This window comes from Hipposideros armiger, unplaced genomic scaffold (assembly GCF_001890085.2).
Source record: "Hipposideros armiger isolate ML-2016 unplaced genomic scaffold, ASM189008v1 scaffold_102, whole genome shotgun sequence".
Taxonomy (NCBI): domain Eukaryota; kingdom Metazoa; phylum Chordata; class Mammalia; order Chiroptera; family Hipposideridae; genus Hipposideros; species Hipposideros armiger.
Genome location: NW_017731452.1, coordinates 2,186,163 through 2,210,959, shown reverse-complemented (window position 1 = coordinate 2,210,959; position 24,797 = coordinate 2,186,163). Strand labels below are relative to the sequence as shown.

The window sequence follows — 24,797 nt, the reverse complement described above, 5'->3', positions numbered from 1 at the left end:
TTTCTCCTCCTTTCCACCATTTCCTGTTCCACAGGAAATGGGTTATCTTCACATGAGAAATAAGAAAACTATGCCTTTAGTTTTATACTTCATAGCTGCAATGATTCAATTTAGATAGAAGACATGTGACCATGTTATTTATAGGTGCACATGCTACCAATTCACAAAAGATAAGGTTGATGCTGCTATAAATTTAGGTGGGTATAAATGTATCAAAAATATATCACTAAACTCAATAGCTTAGGATACCCTAACACCAATATTGATCATAAGGTACCAATAAATCGGAGACCTATCTGGTTGGTTATCAAGCTCCCTTTTGCTTCTCTGACAGCTGAGTAATATATTCAGAGGCATAGAAATTTAACTGGCTGCTGTGCTCTTAAAGTGTAAAACCCATTACTATTTTCTTTGCAGGAAATATGAAAAAGAACCTTTCCTCTGGAAAAGTGTGGAGCTGTAGTATTGATCAAGATGTAAGGCTGATCCAGTAGTTTCAATAGTAATTCCAGGCTAGGACATGGTAGTGCAAAATTTGGGAGTTAATTGTAGAGGACAAGCAATTTTTATTGGGTCGTTGGAAAAGTCATGACGCATTTTTGCAATGAAAAACAGAAAAATACATCATGACTTTTCCGACAACCCAATAGAATGATAATCGAAAGTGAATAATTTAAAAACATTTTTAGGCATGGTCAACTTTAGCCAACTAATCTTTCCACTCATGCTTTAACATCAAGGCTGTTAATTTTAGTTAGTTATTGAGTTCAGCGGAATGTCATGGCCAGCCATTACAGATTTAAAAAAATTAAACAGTGTGTCACATTTAGCCCCTATCCTGTAGTAGTGTTCAGTATATATTTTGAATAAAATCATAAATTCTGAGTTTTAAAAATAATTTTTTATTTGGATGCAACATTTATGAACATAAACACTCATCTATTTATATTTGATAGACCATTTAGTCTATCAGTGTCTGTTGATCCTATTTTGAACACTAATTGATACTGTGATGTCCACAGAAAATAATTATAATGTTATTTAACAATGGATTTGAAGGACATCATTTCCTCTGTAGGAATACACATTTATTTAACCCAGTTTGTAGATAAAAGTAATCCTTTCTAAATGAAAGATGATACGTAAAGGGACAATTTAGACAATAAATCTAAATTGGCTTGGTTTTGAAATTAAATGAAAGTGACCTTTTCTATAGTCAGAGCCATACCAGCTCTGGAGCCTCAATTCAGTTAAGGTGGGGGGCTCACTTACAGTGGCAGGGGGCCCCCACCTCTGATGGTAACAGCCATCAGAGACCAGTGGGGAGGTTCGGTCATCCATATCATGAATGATGGTCATGTTGACTGCCTCAGATTGCAGAAAATTCTTTGGGTACAAACAGACCCATACTTCTCCTGTGTGGTTACTCTGGAGTGGCCATTTTATACAAGGAGTCCATGTTTCCTGCTTTCTGGAGGCACACACTGCTTTCTGTAAGACACAGCACACCTGGAGAAAGTATGGTTTTAATATCACACCTCAAAAAGACTTCAGTGAGCAAATTATTCATAGGTCTTGACTACACATTTTTTTTTAAAGAAAAACTTCAGGCTAATGGTCACTCTGACAATTTTTTTTAAAACCACAAAAATCAAAGTAACTTTTATATTTGCATATGTTTTAAATTTCCAAATATATCTCTAAACTCATTCTTTCAGACTCAGGAGAAAATATAAACAGTTGTCTTTTGGTATTCATGGGGGATTGGTTCCAGGATTCCCCACAGATAGCAAAACCCATGGGTGCTCAAGTCCCTTATATAAAATGGTGTAGTATTTGCATATAGCCTATGCATATCCTCTCATGTATTTAAATTATCTCTATATGACTGAAATCCATAATACAATGGAAATGCTATGTAAATAGTTGTTGCACTATATTGATTAGGGAATGATGACTAGAAAAAGTCTGTACATGTTCAGTGCAGACACAGCCATCCTAGGCCTTAGTACATTGTACACATCAACAACAACACATTTTCTTCCTGAATATTTTCTATCCCCTGTTGGTTGAATCTGTGGATGCAGAACCTGTGGATACAGAGGGCTGACTACATTTATTTATCTTGGTTTTACACACTATACCTATTGACATAGCTTCCAAAGCATTATTAAATAGCACATTTAAAAAAATTAGTATACAAGCTCTGTACTAAGCATTTAACATAAATTTGTATTTAAGCTTGTGTGTGTGTGAACGAGTGTGTGTAAGGAAGAAGTGAGTAAGGACTGTGTGAATGCATGTGTGAATGACCTTACAAGTACGTGAGTGTGATAAAATGGTGTGGATGTGTGCCTGTATGTGCATGATGTATGGATTAATGTGTAAGGAGTTAGGGGTTGTGTGGGTGAGGATTTGTGCAAGTATGTAAGGAGCTTTCGGATATGTGAGTGAGTTTATGAGTGTATATGTGTATGAGAAACTGTGCAATGACTATGTTCTAAAATTAATTAATAAGTATGTAAATTAATCCTTACAAAAACCCTTAGACCCTGTTCTTAGTAGTATTTATTTTTTTATAAATATGGAAACAGATACACAGAGAGGTTAAGTAATCTGGCTAAGAAGACAGGGCTCAGTATCAAATCTAAGCTATCTGGTACTAGGAAATGTCTACCTGTTATACAGTCCCCCTGGGTACACATTAACATTTATTATGGTTAATATTTAATCTATGTATAGTAAACTCCTAATTTTATGGTTTAATAAACTGTAATTACAAACAAACAGGAACATTAAGCTATATTTTAAAATTTGACAGGAACAAAAACAATGTAGTTCTTATTTTTGCTGTCACTAACTTTAAGTTGGCTCAAACTCACACTTACATAGTCATCCACATACACTACGCGTATAAACTAACATAGTCGTTGCACAGTCTCTCACACATGTACACATGTGCTCACTCACATATCCAAAAAGCTCCTTCCTACACATAGTCCTGAGACACACACTCCTTGTACACACATCCACACACCTCCTCACACATTACCCATACACGTGTACACTCACACACGCACATTCTCACAAACTCACACCATCTTTACACACCCACCCATACACTCATAAGGTCGTTCCCACCCTTCTTACACATGCATATCTTCCTAATGGACCATCACTCACACACTCACACACACACACACTCACCTAGAAACCCTTCCCATTGTCCTCTGTGGACATACACCTACAGGGCAGGTGGCCCTAAGTCCAGGAAACCTGGGTGGGGGATGACTGATGGGGGAGGGCAGTCAATCCCTCTATGGAAATGAGGGCAGAACTGCAAAGGGAGCTGCCATCCATGTCCCCATGTCCATGTCTGTGTGTCTTGGCAGGAACCCAAATGGCGCTGGGGCAGGGGTGTCAGTTGTTAGGGCATAAATACTGACTACAATAAGTTGCTTGGACCTAAAGCACTTATTAAACAAAAGAATTAGGCATATCTTTTGACATCAGCACTTTAAGACTATCTGCTGATTGGGGAAGGTCACCACCTCAGCCCTGACATTGCCTATCTGTTCCCAAGTGCAATAAAGCAGAAGGTGTGCTTTGTCCTTGGTCTCAAATGACACCAGAGCTACAGAGACTCCTGATGAGAATTGAGGCCCCTGGGTCACAGCATTCACCGTGGCAACCTCAGCAGGCCCAGCGACCTGCTCCTGGCTTCCCCAGCCTGCAGCCTTCAGACCTCCACCATGCTCTTCTCCCAGTCCACGGCCACCAGCCAGTGCTTGGGCTTGGGCCTCGAGCCTCCATTGCACCATCTACCCGCCAGGCTGGTCCTGGCCTCCCACCAGTCCCTCGCCCCCTCTCCTTTTCCCCCCGAGAAGCCCCTTAATCCTTCCCTTGTTGCTTCGCCCTTATGCTCACATGTGTGTTTATTCCCCTGCTGACAATTGATCTGAAGATCAGAGTGTCATTCTGTCTCCTGTAATACTGAAGATGGCTTATTTAGTTGGGGGTGAAAGGAAGGGTGGGGTAGGGGTGAGGGGCTGGTTCTTGTTGATTTCATGGTTTTGAGGAAGAAGATGAGATTTGATTTCAGGTGGTCACCATATCCTAGGGCCCATAGACACCAAACTGTTCAATTTTCCTACATGTAATAATGTTATACAGATTTTTGCTTCAATATCATTAATTCCAGCCACGTTTTACATTGTGTGAAAGTATTTTGAAATTTATATTAGAATGGACAGGGAATCAGGATAAACCAAAATCGTACACGTCACTTCAGCTTTGGGCATGTTGATGTATATATACATTTGTTCAAGTTCACAAGCAATGAAAATAATGATGGCAAAGTCTAAGGAAAATGCTAGAAACAAATGGGTTGATGGGTTGTTTTACTTTGCATTGAAGTGACTACTGAAGAGAAAAGTGTACAATACAATTGTTTAGAATGATAAAAGTGAACGGGCATCTTAAGATGACTAACCATAGAACTAGGAGGCCTATGGGTGGAGCTGGGCTCCCTGTTACTCTCTAGTCCTGACTTCCTGTTAAAACTTTATGGTTCCAACTTCCGGAACCATCTTGAGAAGAGCTCTGTTTTTTGCACATGGGCAGCCAACCAGAGGTGTGTGGCCAGAGGTGTGCATCCTCCTACTGCTGTGGTGGTTTTGTTTCTTTTTCTTTTTCCGAATAAACCCTCTTGTGGTGGACTACCTAGAGAATTATTTTGTCCAGTTGGCAAGAACATTTAGTGAGAATTAGCACTTCACCATACAATGTAATTTGCCATAGGCAAGAAAAGTCAAACAGAACTACTATATGATGAATTTAAATAAAATCCAAAACCCAGTTTTTCACATTGTATTAATAATTTAAAAATGTGAAAGTCAAGTCTGACTAACAAGAATCAAGGATAATGGATTTGAATCTTTTAGTAGCAGATCAATTAGAAATAGCACATGTATAAGTAAAGATTCAGTCTTTAGAATTTTAGGCATAGCCACTTAAGCCTGCCTCCCTTTAAAATATAGCCTCAGGTCTATTAAAGAACAGATTGCTATGTCCTTTTCTGATGACCAACTAGAGCTGTTATTGTTTTAATTTTAAAAAATTTTCCTCTTCTAGATTGTCATTGATTTGAAATATTTAAAATATAAATATATCATGAAACGTCCTTTGAATGAATTCCGATGGATCTATAAAAATGCTAAAATATATGTAAACTTAATTGGCATGGAAAGATGCCCATTATTTATTTGTGAATTTTTAAAAAGCAGTTGTAAACCAGCATGAATGTTATGATTAAATATATACATATGTGTATATACATGCACATATATGATAATGTATATGTGCATAATGTATATATAATGTATATATACATCATATAATGTATATGTAAACAGCACCAAATATATATGTTGTAGTGATAATTTTTATATATTGAGATTATAAACTATATTTCTTTTCTATTATTTCCTGGATTTCTGTATATTAGACATCTATTTTTTATATTATCAGGTAAAATCAATAATGTTATTTAAATTTGACAAAATCCTGTAAGCAAAACATGAAGTTTCCATGCTTCATTTTAATAAAGGAGGTGGCTGGTTTTGTAGTTTATTTTTTAATCTGGGATGAATGAGAACATTTAAAGCCTTGGACTCAATGCGTCATTCAGTAATTTTTTTCAGTGTCCAAAGCCGAAAGGTATACCTACAACTTTCACTTAAAAAGTGGTTTAGGTACAAACAACTTTATAAGTGTTTATGGCCTAACAATTTGATAACCCTTTAAAAAAGATTGTATATATAAAACTGAAAGCAACAAACAAAACAAACAAAAACTCATAGACACAGACAGCAGTTTAGTGGTTACCAGAGGGTAAAGGGGGAGAGGGGTGGTGGAAGAGGGTAAACAGGGTCAAATATATGGTGATGGAAGGAGAACTGACTCTGGGTGGTGAACATACAGTGCAATATATAGATGATGTATTACTGACATATACACTTGAAACCTATACAATTTTACTAACCAAGGATACCTCAATAAATTTAATAGAATTTTTTAAAGATTATATATATATATATATATATATATATACTTTTTTATATATATCTAATTTGAAAAATGTTTTTCCAAAATTACATATAACTTGAAAAAACATATATATAATTTGAAAAATATTTTTGTTTCACTTTTAATTAAACACAATTATTTAGTAATGCTACATGTTTGCTGTTGCGTACTGTACAACTTTTCAAAGCTTGGAATCAGTTCAGATCCTGCCACCTTCATTTGCTGTTTAACATTGACTTGACATAGTACTTTTTTTTTTTATCAACTACTAAAAGTTCAACTTCTAAAAGATAGGATGTCATTAAAAGGAACATAGTGCTATCTAATGTTGAAATTGAACTACCTCAAGCTAGCACACAGTGTTTGACAGATGTTGAATATGCCTGTATTTCTCTTGAAAAGTTAAATATCCGGGGAGCGCCTATGAGTTCAGTTCAGCACCCTGCCTGACACACTGCTTGGAAACGGTGTCCACATCATACACCTTCAACATCCCTGGATGTGTACACCAAGTGAATACAGATGTCCCTCCCTCCCACCTTCTTCTCTCCTGTCCTCTGTATTTCTTCTTCCTTTAAATATTCAGTGTAGTTAATCAGTCTGATTAAATGCTGTTGCTTTGCGTAAGCTGTTGATATTATTGGCAACATTGAATTGGTGTCACGTCACTTGGGGAAAAGCATGGGCTCTAAGAGAGTCGGACATGTTGAACATTAAGCAGGCACGACTACCTGAGAATTGGTTGAAATCTGGTGAATTTATTGAATCTAAGGTTTAGGTCTGTGAGTCAAGTACCTTAACAACAGACTGGATGATCATTAGTCATGTCAAATTTAGTCTTTATGCTACTGTTGACATTCCTCTTTCACATGTCCATGTACAAATGATCGATATTTTTATGATATCTCAAAGTGAAAAATAGTGATTGTGCCTGCCCCTTCATGTAGGTGTTTGCCCAACTTCTGTGAACACGGAGGTGAATGCTCCCAGTCCTGGAACACCTTTCATTGCAACTGTGCTCACACTGGTTACAAAGGAGCTACTTGCCACAACTGTAAGCCAAACACACCTGCTTGCTTTCTCCTCTCCTGATTTCCTTGTTCCATTCCCCTTTTCATTCCTATGTGTGCATATATGTCTTTGGATGTGCAACCACGTATTGGAATATACATCCCTGAATTTTAGCATCCAGTTGCTTTCTAGTTGACCCAACTCATTTAATCCTGACCACCACCCTAGAAGGTGGGTACTATTATTATCCCTAATTTACTCATGAGGTAATAGGGAGAGATTAATCGCCTTGCCTAAGGCTTCTTAAATAATTGAGCCACAGCGAGGATGTGAAAACTTGCAATTATGCTCCAGAGCCTGGAATCACAACCAGTGCACTTTTCCTACATTAGAAATCATGTTGTTGTTGTTTTCTGATGAAATGTTTGCGTGTGTTGTAAGACTCACGCCATTTTATTGTCCAGTTGTTTGGTACAGGTGCTGGGGAGACCGAAGGGCGTTAGTTGCAGTCATTAGCCTCACCCTCCTCAATCCCTTCACTGTACGCTGCTTTGTACTCCTGCCAGAGCTGAGATTGGAATCCCGAGCACCCAGTCCTGTGGGCTCCACAAGGGGCCTCTCAGAAGTCCTGTTCAGGGCTGCAGCTGAAGTTATGTTGAGCATCAACTTACATATTGCCTCATAAGATCATGAAGAATGTTTGCTGTTCCTGAAGCCACACCTCAGTGTAACCAGAGGCCGCTTGACAAAGGTCACCCAGCTAGTGGAGGGACTATATATTTTCATTTTTTTATGTCCTCCATCATCTGCATTATAGTAACTAACTCAAAATGAGAACTAATTGAATGTAATTTAGTTGACTGATTATTTGTCTTTAAGTGTTATCTATGGCTGAATCTAAATATAAACCCAAACAGCTCTGAGAAGAAAAAAACAAAAACGGATGATAACTAAATAATATATTTTCATCTGTGGCCTACAATTTGACCCAATCATTGAGTAAACTTATTAGGTTTTTGAGCAGGTAGTCTAAATGAAACTGAAGGCTTTTTAAAATTTGTTTGTTTGTTTGTTTTTGCCAATAACCATTCTTAGAAATGGCACCAGGTTGATAAACCTAGTATAGTGAAGCCTTCACTATCTTTAGCATGAGTAGAGGGAGGGGCAGGGATGGGTCTTTTAAAAACTATCATGTTGATTTGTACACTTGAAACTAATAAAAAAATAAAATTAAAACAAAATTTTATTAGGAAATATTATGTTAAACAATCATGTTATAAAATGTCAAGCAATACACATAGAGCGAAAGTACTCACAATTACCCTATTCAATCATGTGACCTTTCTAGTAGCCATTTTCAGTCCAATGTTATGTGTAGATTCTGCGAATACCTTTCAAGGAGTTTATGATCACAGGTGTGTGCATATAAATGTGTATGAATTAACCATTTTTACATGCCTGCTTCACTGCACAAAGTACAAATGACACTGGAAAGCAATCCATACCTATATTTCCTTCTATATAATATATAATAGGAAAAAATAAAACCATCAGATTATGGAGGGGTGAAGAAGTAATTTGATATGATTATATGAAATTTTTTTAACACTGCACAAATTAATTATTTTATTTTATATTGTCTAAAAACTCCTTAACATAGTTTTCAAAAATTTAGAATATGGTAGGGAAAGACATTCAGGGAAAGATTTATTTCTCATTTCATAGAACACAGAAGTTGATGGAAATTATCAGTACATTTGGCCAAGTATTCAGTGAGATTGTGCATCATATACACATGTTAATATCAAACCTTTACATGGAAAATATATAATCATATAATGAAAAACATCCAATTATGGATCAAAATACACTTAGACCACTTGGGGACAAATTTCATATAAATATTTCTTCTGCTTTGAATTTTAATTATCTTGAATTCTCATTACAGAGCATTAGGGAAAGCTTCTTTTGTAAATTACTTTTTAAATTATTGATGAGATTTGTAAACCATATTTGTTTTATATAAAAAGGGTTTTATCAGTAGATAATTTTATGTAAGAAAGGAGAATAGTTACATTATTTAAAACTGTTCTGTTGCATAATTATTGGGTAACAGCAGATTATTTAAGGAGATTACACTATTGTACTTTGGATGTTAGGTTATTACAAGGTGATACAGAATTAAGAATTCCAAAATGAATATTGAAAGACCCATTTGGATGGATTTCCAAAATTATACTTAGAAATGTCTTAACATTTAAAATACCTACCTTCTCTTTTGTTGTTCTATCTGACGTAAAAATAAATTTTTATTTCGACTGAATAATCTCATATTCCTTTAGTGATAAAAAATAATACCATAAAATACAACCTCATTCTCCCTTTTTTTCCCCTATCTAACCTATTTTCATCCATACAAATTTTCAAAAAGAGAATGATTTTTGTTTTAAACTATGTTTTACCTTTTCTTCTGGTCAGGAATGTGCACATTAAATTTTAAAACTTGGAATATTTTGTGTCTAAATCAAAATTTAAGAGATTAATTTTATACCATCCCATTTATGATGATCCATTGTTTTATTTTATTTGTTTTACAGCTATCTATGAGCAGTCATGTGAAGCCTATAAGCATAGAGGAAATACTTCAGGGTTTTACTATATAGACTCAGATGGAAGTGGTCCCTTAGAACCATTTCTTCTATATTGCAATATGACTGGTGAGTTAATCAACTTTCATTTAATAGTTAAATTTGCATGAATGCTTTAATCACAAAGTGAAAATGAAGCAAGTAGAAAATTGACCTAATTTGAATTTGATCAAAATGTATATTGTTCAGTAGAACTAACATAAATCATTAAAAAATAGTTTAATGATAATGATTTAAAATGTCATCATTATTTTCCATGCATGTATGTTTATAGAACGTCTAGTAATAAATGTATTTTATTAAGTCCTAAAACAAAAAGGATAGACTTTAGTCTCTGTGAAGATGGATGCATATGAAAGCTTTGAAAAATATTTACTTTTTAAATTTTGATAAACATGAAGTTTATTCTTGAATTCTTTACTTACATATATTTAAATAGGAACCAATAGTCATGGAAAATATGTTTCATTAAATTCAACATCCATTCATGATAAAAAAGAAAAAGAAAAGTCAATCAATTACAAATAAAAGGAAATTTCCTTCATATGCTGGAGCACCCACAAAAAAAAACCCTATAGCATATAACACAGTTTATGGTGAAATATTGAAAACTTTACCCTTGTTACCAGCATCAACACAAGGATGCCTGCTGTTATCACTGTTCTCCATTGTTTCGGAGGTCCTAGCCAGGGCAATAAAGCAAGAGAAGTGAATGAAAGATATAAGTACTGGAAAGGAAGAACTGAGGTTCTCAATATTTGTAGATGACCAGGTTATGTATTGAGAATATTCTAAACAGTCTACAGATATTTAGAATGATTACTGGATATCAGTTAATATGAAAATTAATTTATTTCTGTATATCATCAGTAAGCAATTAGAAAATGAAATTTTAGATTTTTTTTAATAGCATCAAAAATCTCAAATATGTGGTAATAAATCTAATGAAAGATGTGCAAGGCTTCTACATAGATAGGTATAAAATGGTCTTGAGATAAACTAAAATCCTAAATAAATGGAAAAATGTAAACTCAGTGTGGTGCAAATATCAATTTTTCCGAAGTAGACATCGATTCAGTACAAACCTCAATTAAAATTCCAGCAGGACATTTGTTTGCTGGTGGGTGTTATTCCTTAGGTGAAAACAAGCAAGCAGTTTCTAAAGTTTATCAGCAAATTTGAAGGGACAAGAAGAACCAAATTAACCTTGAAGAATAAAGTTACAGGACTCAACTCTACCAGGTATAAAGGCATTATACTGAAAGGCTAAGTAAGACTGTGTGATTAGCACAAGGATAAACAAACAGACCAAAGAAACAAAATCGAAAAGATCAAGATTCCCTTTTAACCAGTAGTCCTGGGGAAAATTGTTTATGAATGTTGTAAAAAGGAATCTTGATCCCTTCATCATCAAACTCAAAGAAATGGATTCTAGATGAAGTGTGCTATCCAGTATAGTAGCCACTGGCAAACAAGTGCCTATTTAGATTCAAATTTAAGTAAAATTAATTAATAAAAATAAATGAATTGAAATAAATTTTAGAAATTAAAAATTAAATTAATTCATTAAAATAAGATTAAATGTCAGCTTCTCAGACTCACTGTCCACATTTTAACTGCTCAATAGCCACCTATTCCATCATTGCAAAAAGTTTACCTTGGACAGTGCTGTGTCATGAAATCAAAGTTTCATGGAGCAAAACAAACAGACGAAGGAAATATTAAATTGAAGATGTTGCAGAGGTGGATTTTCTACTTGAAATCAGGCAGTTACTATCTGGGGCAAGAGACCTCCCGGCAAAGGTGCTAAGTCCTGAGAGAGGTGATCTTACCAGGCGTGTTCAGAAACCAGCAACAAATCGAGTGTTGCTGGAGTAACAAGTAATCAAAGAGTAATAGGAGAGTAGGGGAGAGTCAAGTGGGGCGGGGGCAGGAGTGGGAGAGTCATGGATGTAAGGTCTCTGGTTCTACTCTGAATGAGCTGAGAAGACATTGGAGAGTTTTAAGCAATGGTGGAAGCAATCTGACTTCCTTTAATAGGATCATAATTGCTCCTGTGTAGGGAAATGCCTATCCAGGAACAGGGGTGGAAGGAAGTTAGGAGACCAAATATTTATACCATGGGTATACACACACACATATACAGTATCAGAAATATATGTCCAAGCCTGTTAAAAAAAAAGAAGTGTATGTATATGTATACTTGTATGTATATGTATATCTATTTCTATCTGTATGTCTCAATTTCTTTATTATCTATCTATCTATCTATCTATCTATCTATCTATCTATCTATCTATCTATCTATCTATCTATCTATCTATCGAGTTAGGAAACCTGTTTGGAAACCAGTTCAAGAAATGCAGGAATCCAGGCAAGAGCTGATGATGGTAGCTTGCACTGGATAATAGCAGTGCAGATGGGGGAACCGTCTGAGAAGACGGCTGAATATAGGAGCAACAGCTCCCGTGTACTAATGTGTAATTCTAAAAACTGCAGATGGAGGTCAAGCCTGGGAAACAGATTTGGGTGGAAATTATTACAGAATGTGTCTTTAGAGGTTTTTTGTACAACACACCGGATGGCTTCTCTTTGCTCTCACAGCCATTGAGGACACTGCCCGTCTTGGCCCATTCTGGATGCTGTAACAAAATACCAGACTGGGTGGCTTATAAACAATAGAAATCTATTTTTTTACTGTTGTGGAGACTGGGAAGTCCAAGATCATGGTGACGGCGTAGTTGGTTGAGGGTCCTCCTCCGGTCGCTGACTTCTTGTGTTCTCACATTGCAGTTAAATACCTTTAAGCATTACAAGCTAAAAGATACAAAGGAAATCTCTTTTGAATGGACATTTTCCTAAACCATATTAAAGACTGAAAATTGTTTTTCCAGAGTATTCTAACTATAATTTTAAAATAATTAGTCATGATCATATGAATCCCTGTGTCTGTCCCTATTGAAATACATGGGACTTCTTTTCTCCTACACAAAATCCATTGCTTTTTCTATAATGAAATAGTTTTATATTCAAGAAGCTTCTCATGATTAAACCTTGCATAAGGACGATTGTTTCAGTGGGGAGAAAATGACAAGGGCTATAGCAGTGGCTTTCAAACTTGTGGGAAAAGGATAATTCGGTGGCTGAAGTCACCCTTTCCCACTGCACTGCTACCAAGACTCCTGGGTTTACTTTTACTGGACTCATTAAGTTTAGAGACCAAGGTCTAGGTCCCTACTCATTAACAGGCTCCCCTTGTGATTCCGAGGTAGGGGCTCCAGAGGCCATTCAGTGAGAAGGCTGGAGAGTGTAGGGCTTGTAATAGAACAGTTTTTACTTCAGGGATTTCAATCCTAAAGGCCTTCTTAATAGCTATGAGAGTTAATAACTAACTATCATTATCCAAGTGCAGGCTTGCTTACCTGGTTGTGTTCCGGGATGTCCTTTCCTTTCATTGCCCCGGCTTCCCTTGGCACAGCACTTCCTACCTGCTCCTCTGCTCTTATGGTGTCTATCACATCTATCACCCTGGGCTATTAAGTATGAAGAAACACAAGCTCTGCAACTGTGTTGCTTAAACAGCGTGGTGTGTTTTTTTTCTCTACACTGTTATCGCACTAAAAAAATAGCAGTCAACCTAAGATAAATCAAGTTCTTAATTATTCAGTTGCTTTACATACAATTTATATTACTGGAAATTTCCTCAGGGAGAGACACTGGTAGACCCAAAGCACCTTTCATTTGTGTGTGTGTGTGTGTATGTGTGTGTGTGTGTTTATTAAATCTGATAGATTTTATGCCTGTTTCAGGTCGCTCTTCCTACTCATTTCCCTGTGTCTCCTTAACAATTCTCTTTGCATTTGGTAAAGGATAATTTTCAAAAATAAAAATAAAATCGTGGCTCTTGCACAGATATAAAAATAGAAGCTAAAAAAACACATTTTAAAGATTTTGTTTAACACATAGTACTAATGAAAAAAACTGGTAAGATGTTATACCCAGTTCAAAGGAGAATCCAAAGAACAGACACATATATATCAGGAATATTGAGATGAATTTGCAAATGGAAGCAAAACTAGCTTCTTCCATAGTGGAGGACAGAAGTCAATCAAACCTCTACCAGGTAGAATTTCCTTGTCTGTAGGCAAGAATTATGGGTTGTAAGGAAACTTGATTTCCAAGAGAGAAAAATCTGGAAGCCTGGGTTAAAGGATAATTAAGTGTTACTATGTCTTGGAAGTTAGAGATAGTGAATTTCTCGGGAGAGATTTAAAGGCATATCTCCCTGCAAAGCATTTGCTTACATTCTAAGAGTGATAAAACCTAAGGATTTGCGCCTGCCTTCCTCTCTCACTCCGTAGAGGCAAGGGAAAGGTGTGCCAGCCATCCTCTGTAAGTGCCACGTCTTGTAATGTTGGGGTGCAACTCCAGCAAGTACAGTTGCACCTGGCTCTGACTGTATGAGCCCATGGAAAATTGGGGTGTGGAGAATGGATGCTGCTAAGATTCTCTGTGGGCAAATGGTCCCTGACCCAGAGATCTCCTGTGTCTTAGTATATATCTATATCTTTATCATCTATATCTATATCCATATATAGGTAGATAAATATAGAGATAGATAGATAGATGATAGCTAGCTAGATAGGATTTGTATATGAGGCAGGATAATTTAACTTGCAAGTAGGATAACATCTCATGCCCTTCACAATTTCACACTTAACATTATTTTGCAATTCTATCGGGTATGTACAATTTAGAGTTATAAAACAGCTCAAAGGCAACGAAAGCCTCAGAGCCACCATAGAATCAGAATCAGATAACCTGGAAGGTTGTGTTCTAGCCTAGACAATGCATGGTTTTTATTCATTCATCTGTTCATTCAATCATTCCTTTAACTAATGTCTTCTTCTGCATGTTGTGCCAAGCCCCTGTGCTATGTGCTCTGGAAGTACTATGGTTAGCAAATCGGAAACTATCACTCCTCTCATAGACCTCACAGATGAGTGGGAAAGAGCAATAAAATAAGTCACAAAATACCGAACTGCAAATTGTGAGGAAGTCTATGTCTTTTACAGTTGTAATTTCTAAGTAGGTGTTTGTGGACTTATCAGATAACACCCTTATGTCTGAAAGAACAGTAAAGAGGCTATAAGTTAATGGTTTTGAGAGATTCGCCTTGCTAATAAAGTGCCTCAGATGTGGAACATGGCTGCTGGGCACTCATTTTCATTGCTTGGAATCTGTGCTGATGATTTCCTTGTCTCTGCTTTGCCCTGGAAATCTCGATTGCCTTATAAGTGTGGCATCTGTTTAACTTCCTGCTTTGTAGCCCTTTTATTAGAAAAATAAAATCACTTACAGAAATGATCATCATGTTGAAATTTTAGAATTTTAAAAGGAAACATTTATACAAGTTGCCCTTTAACGATTGTCATGCACTATGGCCTTGAACCTCTTGCAAGAACTAAAAGGACCTTCAGAATCATGTGTTAATTGTGAACTAGTGGATACTAAACGGTAGGGAAGTCACCTTTCAGTGTGACTCAAAAGCCAGAGAGACAAAGCTTTCAAGCAGGTTTATTGTCCCATTCTTTTGGCAGCTGCTCAGCCAGACTTGAGCTGCTTGGTGCGTTGCCATTGACTTACCACAAGAAAAGATGAATCGTTTTACTGAACAATAAAAGCAGAGCCCAGCAGAGGCTAGGCTAACAGATTTGCCTCGTTAATAATCTTCCACTTCTAACAGCCAAGGCTGAGTTGGCTAAAATTATAGAACTTCAGCCCTACTATATTGCTTACTATATTCTGCCACTTTATTTTCCAAATTTTGAAAGGGAAGCTCCGATTTTCCCTGACTTTCTTAAGGGCGCACAGATCCATGTCAGAGCTGTCACTCAGATCTCCTGAAGGCGTCTACATGGTACAGCTGACTGTGTGGCCATCCGTATTTCATTTCATTCGCTTATATATATCGTCCTCTTCAAGGAACGTATTTTACTGATAAAGCTCTAGAGTGAGCTGAAATACAAGGCAGAAATAAAAGTAACAGCTATTGTTTCAGAGAAAAATAATGATCTACACATAGAAAGCAATAAGGCTGTCAAATTTGTGTCCTATCTCATTTATTTAGCAGGCCTCTTGGTTCTAACTTCTGGGGACTAGGACAGGGCTGGGAGTGAAATTTCTCAAAGTATACCTCCTTATCTTGGTTTGATTGTTGAACCATGTGAATGTATTAGCTAAAAAGAGGGGTGGAGTACATTCTAGCTACTATTTTCCTCCAATTTGGAATATTCTTCTGTAGTACAGAGAATTATGTGACTTAACAGCACATATATACCAGAATTTTGACAGCTTCCCACCTGTTTCTTACCTATTAAATCAGAGGACTTTTGATTCATCTGTTCTTGTGCCTGCATATATATCATAGTAAATATAATACGAAGTCTTGCTGGAAAAGTGGAAGGATACATTCTCCCCAGCTTCTGGTACAAACATTGTAGGATTTTTTAATTTCATCTAAGTACTTTTGGCAATCAGCATGACGGAAATGTTTGCACACATTCAGGTGCCAATAGCGATCGCTCTAGTAAATACGCAAAGATATTTTATTTTTTTGTCTTAGCTGAGTTGCTGATGCTGAATCAGATGTATTTAGTTCAAAAGAGCAACTTCCGGTTGCATTGCATAACTATGCAGATCACGTGATACCAAAATGAACAATACCAATGTGGTTTAAAAAGAAATAGATGTATACTCATAATTATTTATGTCTGAAGAGAGGTAAATACAGGCCATAAAAATTTGACTTTCTTTTTTGTGGGTAACATGAATGACTTTTAAGACTAGAAAATGTAAGACATTGCTTTCATTATGTAATTTAAAATATTATATAAATTCTAAGATGCACTTTTCTTTTTTTCTATTTTAATATCTCTGAATTCAGGGTATATCAACAATCCACAGTGTTTCACAATAATAGGTAGCATTTGTTTTTTCTTTCTTTAAGGAAAATAAAATAACTTTGAATCTTTAGAAGGCAGAATATGAGATTTGATGAAATATACCATAAAAATTTAATAATCAGTTTTCTTAATATTTTTCACCATAAATATTGTTCGGCTAAATTCTATGAAAAAGTAAAGTAAAATCACTGCAAAGCAAGATAATTGCATAAACATCAGGGAATAGAATCACTTTACTAGAATTCAAAAATTTGAAGAGTCCATTTGTGTTGATTCTACCTCTCAGAGAGGTTTGATGACTAGAAACATTTGACTCAGATAAAAGGTGATTTTGATTTTCTTTATTTATTTTAACTTTTGCAGACTAGTGATGGTCTCCTCTCTTTCTTCCCCCATTTCTGCATCCAAGAAACTGCGTGGACCATCATACAGCACAATGGCTCTGACTTAACCAGAGTGAGAAACACTAATCCGGAGAACCCACATGCAGGGTTTTTCGAGTATGTAGCCAGCTTGGAGCAACTGCAGGCCACAATTCACCGGGCGGAGCACTGCGAACAGGAGCTGACCTACTATTGCAAGAAGTCGCGGCTCGTAAATAAGCAAGGTCAGTAACCTGAGGCACGTGTCCCCCTACCTGCATTGCACAGTGCGCTTCACCAGGTCCTGAGGACTTCACATCTGCTGCGGTGGTGGCGCGTAACTGCCGAGGGTGTGTGTTCCCTGTGTAGTCAGCAGACATGTCACAGTCTGCAAGTCACAGAGATGCTACAGCCCAAAGAAAAGAACAAGGTCAATTTACACTGAGCTTTGTTCAAAGCCCTGATTGCCTTTGGAGCCTCTTCCTGGTCTTAACCTGATAACTGTACAGAAAAGGGCTTCATTTTGGTACTCAGTGAATTTACAGTGTTTATCCCTTAGAAAGGGCAAGCAACACATACAGTTGGTTTTATCACGGAAGGAGCTAACAAAAATATGACTCCGATTTCTCAGAGTGATGTTCGGTGTGACTCCTTTTCATGTGTTGTTGACAGTGAGCTTTGGAGTATAATTGAAAATTAGAACAGGCTGCCAGAAACACAGTTTCATCGGAATTTCAAGGAGGGATTGGAAAGCCATCTTAACTCTTTCTTTCAGTCTGCTTTTAATAACCAGCCTGCTCCAAAATTCTGTTTCTGGTTTTGTGTTTTCCCTGTTAGAACCTCTCATGCTGTGAGACTTTCAGGCCCCACCAGTTCTGCCTTAGCGTAGGCCTTAAGGACCTAACCCTTACAGTTGCTGCAAGAACTTTCAACTGGCCTCTCAGCTTGCATCTTTCCATATCTTCTAACCATCCAATATACAATCCAAAATCTTTATGAAAACAATTTGCCTTTAAGAAACACCGCTTCCGTCACAACATTTTTCTATTGAAGAAGCTCAGGGCCTTCCTGTCCCCTGTCTGTCCAGTCCAGTCTCTTCTGTCCGGATGCCAGAACTGTATATCCTGGAGCCCCCTGCTTACGCAGCCTTCACTCCCCAATACACTGTCTTCTAGCAGAAATAAGTCTATCAGGTGTATTTTTCTTTAGACATTAGAGAAGAGTCTGAGACCTCTGCACAAGAAAGCCACTTTGTTCATGTTCACTCCTGTTTGTTGTCGTAAGAGAGGCTGGAGTTCCAGAGAGAATGACCAGAACTTGAAAGAAATGTTTCATATGTGAATATCATATATCATATGGATCATGCTGAAAAATTCTGAACTCTTGATGTGATATTTGAACCTTTGTTTTCCAATAAAGCACCTCTCCTATTTGCTCTCCACCCAGTTAATACAACCGGATTTGCTCCCCTGTGCCCGAGTTCCACCCCACCGCCTTCTTCCCCTTTTTAGGAATGTTCTTATAAAGTCTTTTACCCCATCTTGCTGGTCTCTGTCCGCTCAAATCTCATCCTCCTGAAGCCTCAATCCCATCTGTGACTCACCATCAGATCGTTGTAGTGCAAAGAGTGCTAGGTTTAGAGGTGAGGAGAAATCTAAGTACAAGTTCCAGATCTGCCATTGATTCAGTATAGAACTTGGATAGAGACGTCTTGCTGTCTTTGTTTTCTCTTTCCTGAAATGCGGCTAACAATACCTGCCTCTGAGGGGTGATTGGGTGCCTAACATATACACAGTGCATGAAGTGAGTTCCGCTCTCCCCAGTCTCCAGTGCATCGTGGTTACAGCTCACAGACCAGTTGAGCATTCAACTGATTGTTCCTTGTTGCTAAATATCGATCTTGGAATCTAAAAAAATAGATAAGCAAATAGGGAAGTACATTCTAAGACAATGAGAAGCATACTTACAGGAGGGTAAATGAATACTACAATGGAACCAAATGAAGAGAGGCAAAGGGAAAGACAATTATTGAAGTCACAAATGAGTCAAACTCTAGAAGAACCAGAAAACAAAATCCCCAAGGAGTTAGTGAGCAAGAACCACACAAATTAAAAGGGACATTGTGCAGTTGAAGGAAAACCTACATTCATGGCCAGTGGCGCTCATGCATTTGTTTGTTTTTTTAAGCTCCCAAGCATTTTAGCAAGGCTTGAGAGCCACTGGTAAAAAAAATGGTAAACCCTAGAAGTCTGTGGAACAGGGAATGATGATAATTGTTAAATACACAAATTTTTCAGGTCCATGACCCTAGAATTCACATTGAATAAATTTGAGGTAGAATAACTAAAAATAGAGCAGTTTGGATTTTGAGGTCAAATAAATAAATATATAAGGAACAATAGGAAGGTGGTGTCAGAAAGATTAACTTTACAGTTTCAGATCTTGAATATAGCAGTTTCAAGTAATGATAGTGATCTCATTGTGGGTGGGTAGAGTGGAAGGTGTATAAAAATATGATTTTAGCAACTGCAGACCTGGTGTCTCAGCACCTTAGAAGGATGGTCAATGTGAATACTCAAGTTATTTGGGATTTTAACTATGAGAAGTGGACTGTTCTACCATGAGCATGGTATTTTATAATTTTAATTTTTAACATATAAAAATGTCTCATGATTTTCTTAATTCTTCCTTCTATTTATTTAAAATTTTTAAGACACTTTAAAAAGTCTTGGATGGAATCAAAGATATTTGGTACCACTAAAACATTCAGTGGTTTCTATTTTATAGGGAAGATAGGACATTTAGAGATAAAAATCTTATTCACTCTTTAGGAATAATAATTTATTTTCTCTTTAATCTATGAATACATAATGTTTTAAGCAGTATATGGAAATATATCTAGTAAATATTTCAAGTAGTTTCACCTTCTGTTGATGAGTTAAACATCAATATAAAAAAATGAAGATTCTTGGTGTTAATGTCTTTGTGCATAACACAAGCTTTTGATAACTTGGGAGTTTTTTTTGGCATGGCTGAACTGGGATGTATAGTAACACTGGGAGAGGGGTTGCCAGCATTAGTAAAGTTCCTATCTAATAGTAGGTTATAATGAGCATTGACGTTTGTAAGGTAGAGAGAAATTAGTAAAAGTCCCAGATTTTTGGTGGGGCTGATGATAACAACTTAAAAGTTTTGAAAGTCAACAGAAAAATGAACAAGCACCTTTGGGTAGCTGACTGATTTGATGTCACATTCTTCTTATACCCTGATTCTCCAGACTACTATTTTCCTCTCTAGCTTTTTTTTTTTTTTTTAATGAGAGATTGTCCACATGCCTCACCTCCTTTTCTCAAAATTCTACTTAAGTATCCTGTCTTATTTTTTTGCTCTAGTTCCTTGGCATCATGGTTAGTTTTAACTCCGAGAGGGAGCTAGTAGCTGAACATTCATCATAGAAAGAAATGCACTTGGTTCAGGGAAACTTTGTCTTTGAATGTAATATTTGCTTCAGGCATTCAAATCTTTCAGTGTTACTCTGTAGCCTGCAAATAAATAGCCAAGCCATTAAATGAAAGAAAAAATAGACTTCCAAATAAATCTTAAATCATGACAAGGAAATGCCATACCATGACTAATGTTTAATAAACAGCTGCTATATTTTTAGCCAATAAATATGTTGAGATAAATCACTGACTTTACATAACATTCTATAATGTTTTAATGGGCATTTTATTAGCTCAAATCAGTTTTATTTCTGATATGCTAATTATTCTGGTTTCTATTTTTAAGCCAACTTGTTTCAAAATTTTTCTCAAAGACATTGCATATGTGTAGTGTTCTCAATATATTTTCATTATCATGTCTAAATTAAATAGGAATGGCTAGTGTCTTTTCTACTCAAAGAAAAATATATCACTCATTTAACTTTAAATAATAAAATTTATTTTTTTTAAACTTTTGTAAGGTTCTCGACTTTTTCTGACTTATTTCGTTTAGCATTATAATCTAATTAAAAGTTTTCTTAAGGAAATGCCATCACTTCCAATGTTTGAATTATCACTACATCAAATGAATCTTTCTCTTCTTTTATTCTTTTTCATGATGTGGGAAGGAAAGGAATTATACTGGGATGGAAGGCAGTGGGGTATAAAGCAGATGTCACATTTCTCTCGTTTGTCTTTCAGACGGAAGCCCTCTGAGCTGGTGGGTTGGAAGAACCAATGAAACACAAACATATTGGGGCGGTTCTTTGCCTGATCCTCAAAAATGTGCTTGTGGACGAGAGGGGAACTGCATTGATTCTCAATATTACTGCAACTGCGATGCTGACCGGAATGAATGGTGATTTTCATATGACTTCCTTATGTGAAATAAAGTTGTGTTTTTTTTTTAATGAGTCGCTCAAACTATGCAGAGCTAGGCAGATACTCAACAAGTTAGTACAGTGAAGAAATTGGATGAAGGTAGGTTTTGATGAAATGTGTTACAATCAATCTGAATCCTAAATGTTAAGATCAATGTCTTTTTATTTTAATTTTTTTGTAGTGGACTGTTTAGCCATGTACATTTTATTTTTGTAATATGATGAAAGAGGCATCTGTTTCACATTTCCTCTTCATTGTAGGTCAATTATCATTCTCTTTAAAATTAAGTATAATTATGCATTCTATTCTCAAAATATGTTTATATTTAGAAATTACTAAAGCACATTTCCTCCGTAAGCTGCCTATAAAACCTTTAAACATGTAAACTTAGACTTTCCTACAATTGTATTATCATATGGCTCTTTTATTTGTTTAAAGGACAAACTATGCCACAAAGAACTAATGTCCTGTTTGTCATAATTTGAAAGAGGAAATCTATAATATTTTAGGGATTTGAAAATTCAACATAAAATATTTTCTAAATAGAAGAAAAGTCTTAAATATGTTTTGTCTATTGAAATATTTTTAAAGGTATTTATTGTACTTTTACTAGAGTTGGAATGTACATTGATTTTTATTTGTGAAGTGAAAATATTTTTTAATTTTCATATTCACATTTCAGTATACCATATGTATATGTTACATTACTGTGTACCTGGATCTGCACATAGGCTTATTTTAAAAAGTATTAATAGTCAACCTGGCTATTATATGATTGATTTGGTTACAGAATGTACGTTCATTTTAGTAATCAGTTTGTTGTTAATTGAGCTCATATTTTGAATTGTATATTTCATTTATTTATTTGGCCAACATCAAGACTATGTTATATAAAAAAACAACAGATTCTTTTAGAATATCCTAGAAGGAGGCATCTATATGAAGTCATGATTGTATTTTTAGTGTTATATGTTTGGTATGAAGAATATTTTTTCTCTTACTCAAACTCTAGTTTTTAAAAATGTCTACTCCCCTTGGAGGGCACTCTTTTCTCACTGACTTCACAAAAACACCTACACAGTAATATTGTATTTTAAAATGAGAATAAAATGTTCATAGCAATGCTTAACAGAAGAAAAAAAAATTAACCTTATCGCCAATAACTCTCCAATACCCCCATGATATATAATTCATCATAGATAATTTTCAAGGGCCGGCCGAGTGGCTCAGTTGGTTAAGAGTTCACTCAAGAGTGCGAGCTCTGAGCAACAGTGGTTTGAGTCCCGCCTGAGCTGAGCAGCTGCTGAGCTGCCAAACGGTGGCAGGATGGTTCAGCTTAAAAAAAAAATTAAAAAAAAAGCAAAAATAATTTTCAAAAATAATATTCTGAAACTTCTCATTAAATTCTGCTGATGGTGATGTAGCTTGCATAGAAATAACTTTCCCCAGAGAACATATATAATCCCAGAAAAACTATTTATGAAAACAACTTCTTGAAGTAAGTGGAGAACAACAAAATGCAGGTAGAAACTGCCAGAGTTGGGAGCCTTTGACCCTTGAAAGAAGGGAGCTCAAATGGGTGAGATGTATGTTTATACGCCTTTTCCTTGAGGGAACTAACTAGACCACATGCTATGGGGTGGCTAGAATTCAAAGCGAATACTAGCTTTGGGGGTGCGGGAGGCTTGAGGTATCAGAGGATAGAGTTTGGGGCTGCTGGCATGGCTGGAAATTGAGTGGGGAGTGGAAATTCCAGAAAGGAGACAAACTCCAGAGGAGAGTCCACCATACCAACCCCCCTCAGGTCCTCGGCTGACCCTACTCGTGCACAGGGGGGATATCTAGGAACCAAGCAGAGAGATACAGCTGGAAAATGGAACAAGCTACGTAGAGATTTCAGTAGCGACTACCAGAGGAGACACAGAATTTGGCGTTTAAGTCTTACTAGTTGAGATGGGCTTTTTACACTCCTCAGCCTTCCACAGAAATAACAGAAAAGGTCCATGTCTTTGCAACAAAGATTACATCTCAGAACTGAGTATGATTGAAAAATAAGAGCAAAGCAGACATAGGCCCACCCTAATGAAGTGTAAAACCAAGTGTCCACAATTTATTGTGATAAAGAGGTACTTTAACTGCCTGTGTATGTGTGCCAGGTGGCGCGGCGGGGCGGNTGGGAACAAATCAAAAACAAAGTCTTCAAAGAACAATAACAGAATCCAGAATCTCTACAGTATCCCCCTTAATGTCCAGACCATGGCAACAATTATTGCATATTAAGAAAAAAAGAGTAAGCTTTCATCTAAAGTCAAGAAAATAAAAACAATTATTAGAAACAGACCCAGGGGCACTGATGTTTGATTAGCAGGCAAAAACGTTAAAACAACTATTATAAACATGCCCAAAGACTTAGATAAAAATAATCACAGGTGAACAGAGGGTAAGCTAAGCAGATAAATGAGAATTATATTCAAGAAGCAAATATAAATTTTAGAATATGAACGTACATCTGAAGTGAAAAAGTCACTGGATGGACTTCAACTCCTACAGGAGAAAGCAGAAGAAATCTTCAATGAACCTGAAGACAGATCAATAGAATTTATTGAATCTGAAGAACACACGAACAACAACAACAAAAAGATTGAAAAAAATTAACAGCACCTTTGTGACTTTGTGGAAAATATCATCAATTTAACAGGCAATAATTTGGAGTCTCTGAAGGATAGGCAATAAAATGAGGTAAAAATATATTTGATGAAACAATGACTAAAAAATTTTCGATTTGTTTAATAATCTGTGGTAGCAAGCTTCCAAGATGGCCCCCCAATGTTCCACGTGACCTATTACTCTCACCATTATGTAATTTCCTCCCCTTAAGGGTCGCCTGGACTTGATGACTTGCTTCTGATGAATGGAATATGGTATAAGTGATGAGCCATCACTTCTGAGATTAGGTTACAAAAGGCTGTAATTTCTGACTTGTTTGCACCTCCCTTTTTGACATTTCTGGCTTTTTTATTCTGTTGTGAGCTGCCCTGGGGGGAGGCCCATGTGGCAAGGAATTGAGAGAGGCCTTCAGTCAACAGCCAGTGAATAACTGAGGCCCGCAGCCCAACACATGACAGAGTAGACTACTGCCAACAACCACACGAGTGAGCTTGGCAGCGGGTCCCTCCCCAGTCAAAGCGCTGAGGTGACTGCAGTCCTCACCAAAACTTTGATTGTGGCCTCGGGAGAGATCCTGAGCCAGAAGACGACATTAAGCTGCGCCCAGAGTCCTGACTACGATCTGGTTCACAAATGTTGCTGTTTTAAGTCACTAAGTTTTGGGGTCATGTGTTATGTCATGAGGGATAACTA

General features: G+C 36.5%; 1 protein-coding gene across 3 annotated transcripts in view; it reads left to right on the top strand.

Moving 5' to 3' along the window:
* CNTNAP4 (contactin associated protein family member 4) overlaps positions 1-24,797 on the top strand; it is a 213,234-nt gene that overhangs the window by 118,658 nt on the left and 69,779 nt on the right. For all 3 annotated transcript variants that reach the window (XM_019646480.1, XM_019646479.1, XM_019646481.1), the window contains 4 exons: positions 7,035-7,141; positions 9,696-9,815; positions 17,121-17,318; positions 21,258-21,414. In XM_019646480.1, coding sequence (XP_019502025.1) covers positions 7,035-7,141; positions 9,696-9,815; positions 17,121-17,318; positions 21,258-21,414 — 582 coding nt within the window. The remainder of the gene's footprint in view (positions 1-7,034; positions 7,142-9,695; positions 9,816-17,120; positions 17,319-21,257; positions 21,415-24,797) is intronic.